Below are 5,000 nucleotides of genomic sequence, written 5' to 3' on the forward strand. Positions count from 1 at the left end.
AAAAAAAAAAAAAAAAAAAGAAAAGAGTATATTCTAGAGTGACAAGTTTACCGTGCTCTTGGTCATTCACAATCTCTGTCCCTCCGCCGATTCTGAATGCCATTGTGAAACTGGGATCATAGGGGGGGAGTGCCATCTGCAATTACTTCAACCCTGAAAACTTACAAGGTTCAATGTTAATACATTATGAATGTGAACAGGAAATGGTAAGAACATTAAGAAGGGAATCATAGTGAACCGATTTTCACAAAAGGCATCAACGAAAGATAGGAAAAAGCAAGAGAGTTTTGGAGACCTTTGCTTAATTCCAAATTAGATCAAAGAACTAGCAAAAAGAGTGCGTTTACCAAAGAATGACTAAACTAAAGGAGGATTAAACGCTAAAAAACCTAACTAGAAGCTCCTCATTTCACTAATCTCACTGCAGAAGGTAATTCACAAGCAAAAACCGTGGCCAACCAAAGCAAGCTTAATAATTCCCAACTTAGAAGACAACCCTAAAAGGTAACACTAGTCACACTGCTAAAGAAGACATTTTTACAAAGAAATAGCAAAAGAAGACATATTTATCAAAGACAAGAAACAGATCAAAGATGAGTTTGTGGCTAAATCGAACAAATGTGATGTCCTAGCTTCATTACCAAAGAATGATCAAAGGATTAAACACTAAAAAAACTAACTAACAGCTCCTCAACTTTCACTAATCACACTGAAAAAGGCAAAAAGAAGACACTTCTATCAATGAAAAGAAACAGAGAGATGAGTTTGTAGCTAAACGCCTAAATCGAACTAGTGTGATAGCTTCTTTACCAAAGAATGACCAAACTAAAGCTCCTCATCACTAATCACACTGAAAAGGCAATGGAACAAGAAAAAACCGTAGCAAAAGACCCTAATACGCAACTAAATCCTCCTCCTCGTTCATTAATCACACTGAAAAAGGCTAAAAGAAGACATTTTTATCAATGAAAAAAAACAGATCAAAGATGAGTTTGTGGATAAGACAAACCTATGTAATAGCTTCTTTACCAAAGAATGACCAAACTAAACGCTAAAACCCCCATCATTTTTCACTAATCACACTAAAAATGAAAGTCAATGCACAAGTGAAAGCCGTAATAAACCAGAGCGAGCTAAACAAGTTCCAACTTAGAAAAAAACCCTAAAGGTAACACATTTATTAGCCTGAAAAAGAAGACATTTTTACCTATGACCAAGAAACAGATCAAAGATGAGGTTGTGGCTAAATCGAACCAATGTGATAGCTTCTTTACCAAAGAATGACCAAACTAGCTAAAGGAGGATTAAACGCTAAAAAAACCTAACCACAAGCTCCAAGCAAAAAACGTAACAATACCAAAGCAAGGCTAAGCTAATCCCAACTTAGAAGAAGAAAACCCCCAAAAGGGGAAACTCGCAAAGGAATCACTAATCGCACTTACAAAGGGGGAAAATCACACAGGAAGCAGAAACAGAGTAATAAGCCAAAGGCAGATAGAGGAATCAGAAACATTTTGTATATATACACAAGACAAGACAATGGGTAACTCGGGAAAACCCTAGAGCACAGATGTCATAATCCTGTGTCATCAAGCGTATCAAGGGCTACGAAAAGTCGCAACTTTTTCTCCTCCGTACAAGCTTTTGCATTCATGATTCACGGAAAAACGGCTTTTTCATACCCCACAATAGCCTTATGTTGAATTAATACATTTGACTATTGATCTGGCCTAAACATACATTATATTTCTGAATATTCGAATTCTGTACCCCAACTTCGAAATCAATATCCCAAGTATAAATATTGTGCCATAACATACAAAAACGTGTTTATGGTCTAACTCTGTTAAACTTCCGTTTAATCAAAATGACGTGGATTCCAAGTGTGCACAGCGATTCAAAACGACATCTTTTTGGGAAAATAGAAAATCTAATATTTTGGCCAATATGACGTCGTTTTTTATTTCTGTCCCAAATCTCCCTTCCTCTCTCCCGATACTCTCTCTCTCGGCGGAGGAACCCGAAAATTTGGGCATTTTCAATTTCGGGTCAATCTGAAACTTTAGATTCTCTGCTTGGCCAAAATGTTAGATTTTCTGTTTTCTCAAAACGACGTCGTTTTGAATCACTGCACACACGTGGAATCCACGTCATTTTGATTAAACGAAAGCTTAACAGAGTTAGACCATAAACACGTTTTTGTATGTTATGGCACAACATTTATATTTGGGGTATTGATTTCGAAGTTGGGGTACGGAATTCAATAATTCAAAAACATAATGTATGTTTAGGCCAGATCAATAGTCAAATGTATGAATTCAACACAGTGCTATTGTGGAGGTATGAAAAAGCTGTTATTCCCATGATTCACCACCTCTCTCTCTCTCTCTGCTCTGTGTTTTTTTTGTTTGTTGTCGTTTCTGTGCATTTGAAGATAACCGTTGTGCCTTATACGACGTCGCTTCCATATTGGGCTTTATCTTTCGCCGGCCTATACGGCTATACCTTCACTTCGTGACCAACAAAGGATATTCTAAACTGGGGAGACTTCACAATAACCGGAACACGATGTCGTTTAGTTGGTCTTTTATAAACAACATACAATATGGAAGTTCACGAAAATTCCCTAGATCTTTTGTAATTTGGAAAAAAAAAGTATATATATATATGTAACATTCGCGAACCAATTTTTGTAATTTTGGTGTGGGTGTCGATCGACACCCTTGGGGGCATTGATCGACACCATGTGTTTCCGGTTTGGTCGGGTTCATTTTAATTGCTGGTTGGTTTGGTTTGGTTCAATTAAATCCCTAAATCGTGTTATAAGCGTCTAAGGACGAATTAAGGGTTTCAGAGTCTCATTTTGGTCGCCGTTGAGTGAAAAGAAAGAGAGAAAACGTTTCTGAGATTTTCTGGGCTTGTTCTTGGAGATTTTGGAGAGATCTGAGGCTGGAGAAGTGATAGCTGTTGCTGGGAACGAAGGAGAAGCTCCTGGAGGTGTTGTCCCATCGTTTTCTCAACCCCAATCTTCTGTTCTTGAGGTGAGTGCTTGACCATGGTTGATCTAAGCATGAGATCTCCTTTGTTTTGTGTGATTCCTTGTGGTTTGTGGTGTTTGCTTGCTTGGGTACATTGTATTTGTGATTTCTAGTGAATTCCGAGATGGTTAGACGTGTTTGGAGTCGAATTTGTGTTGATTGGAATTGGAGCTCGTCGCTGAGTTTCGCGCAGATCGTGTCTGCAGAAGAGGCATCGATTGATACCACTTGTGAGGAGCATCGATCGGCACCGTCTTGAGTAGCATCGATCGGCACCATTTTAGCATTGGTCGGCACCAGTTCCTGTAGCATCGGTCGACACCGAGTTAGCATCGGTCGACACTAGTACCTGCCGAGTCTTATTTTCCTGGTTTGATGTACTGATTATGTTCTTGTTGTTTGTTGACTTAGGAGTCTTATATGCTTGTGTGTATAACCCAGTAGATGGGAGGACGGCCTCACTAAGTATTTGTGATAATACTTACGCATCTCAATTGTTGTTTGTGGTGTGCAGGTAAAGGCAAAGTGTGATCGTGGGATCAAAGGCGATGAGGAGGAGGATGTTCTAGAGGCTTGATTGATTGTGGTCTAGCTGTTGTTAGATTGCTAGTATTGAGTTGATAGAGCATTGTAGGATGTTGAAACCTTGCTATTTTATTGTTGGTTATTGGATTATTGTTGTTGGTATTCTTTTGGTTTAATGGAAATTGTTGTATTTGGTTATCCGCGGTTATTGATTGTTGTTAGGATGTTAGTGGGTATGGGACCACTAGTAAATTAAGGCATTAAAAAAAAAACAGGAAGGGTTGTTTCATTTTGGTATCAGAGCCCTTACAGTTCTAGGTTTGGGTTCGCTAGGTTTCTGTTGTGATGTTTTAGATTGCATGCTTTGATTGATTATGTGAGTTAGTCAATTGTGTGTGGCATGGAGTCCTAGAACATCCTCTTCGAGCCTTCAATGAGATTTCACGGTGAGTTATTGTTATGTTTCTTTGTGTGGTATTGATTTGTTTTATGCTTGTTTGCCTCTGTTCTTGGAAGATCAGTGGTTAAGGTGTTTGAGTTGTTGGTTGTGGACGGGGCCGTGGTCGTGGTCATTGTCGGGCAGGTCCCAAGGCCAGCGAGTGTGTGGTCCAGAGTTCCAAGAGGAGGTACGTCAGAGGGTCGCAAGCGTATTAGGAGGGACCAGAGGGGGTTAGCCGGTGAGCGTGCTAGGGGTGCTGGGAACCCAGGTGTGGGGTTGCAGCAGGTGGAGCCCAGGGTCGAGATGATTGCTTGGTGGATCTGTTGGCATGTTGTTGGAGCGGTTACCGAGAGGGGTACCGGTGTAGGCTCCAGTTGTGCCGCATGTGGCGGGGTGCAGCCAAGGGCTGCGGATGTTGAGGACTTTCCACCTTATGTTAAGAGGAAGGAGCGGTTATAGATGACCGGTATGAGATTATTCTCAAGAGGTATCAGACCTAGAGAGGCGGATAGGTGGACATATGCAGTTNGGATTGGTCGATATATGCAGTTGAAATAACTATTTTTCTCTGTTTGGTGGGTAATCTAGTTGGATATTAGAAGTTGAGTGGGCAAGTGTAACATTGCAATGTTATACTCGGACCACATGAGGTACTTTTGGTTGAGAGATGTTTATAGTCGTTATGGGTTGTTGCTCCAAAGGGGATGGTGATTCCCCTGAATACCGATAGCTCGAGGGGCTGAGGGCTCCGAGAGTGGCAGAGGGGATGAGGTTCCCCTGAGGAGATGCGTAGTTCCCCTGATACCGAGATCTTGAGGATTGTGATCCAAGAGTGAGACGGTATAACTCGAAGACGTTGGTCTAAGAGTGAGATCGGTTGGCTCGAAGGTTGCAACCTAAGGGTGGAGGATTTGGGAGCAAGCAATGCCTAGGACGTGAGTATAAATATAACGACGAAATGTAGACCTCGAGAGTTGATGGTGGTTTAATCTTGGATT

The 5,000-nt window shown here is 40.9% G+C and overlaps 1 protein-coding gene across 1 annotated transcript in view; it reads right to left on the reverse strand.

Moving 5' to 3' along the window:
• Positions 1 to 1,504, reverse strand: part of LOC104751067 — a 3,409-nt gene extending 1,905 nt beyond the window's left edge. The window contains exon 1 of the mRNA XM_010472947.2: positions 52 to 1,504. Coding sequence (XP_010471249.2) covers positions 52 to 136 — 85 coding nt within the window. The 5' untranslated portion in view covers positions 137 to 1,504. The remainder of the gene's footprint in view (positions 1 to 51) is intronic.

This window comes from Camelina sativa, chromosome 2 (genome assembly GCF_000633955.1).
Source record: "Camelina sativa cultivar DH55 chromosome 2, Cs, whole genome shotgun sequence".
In the NCBI taxonomy this organism is placed as follows: Eukaryota; Viridiplantae; Streptophyta; class Magnoliopsida; order Brassicales; family Brassicaceae; genus Camelina; species Camelina sativa.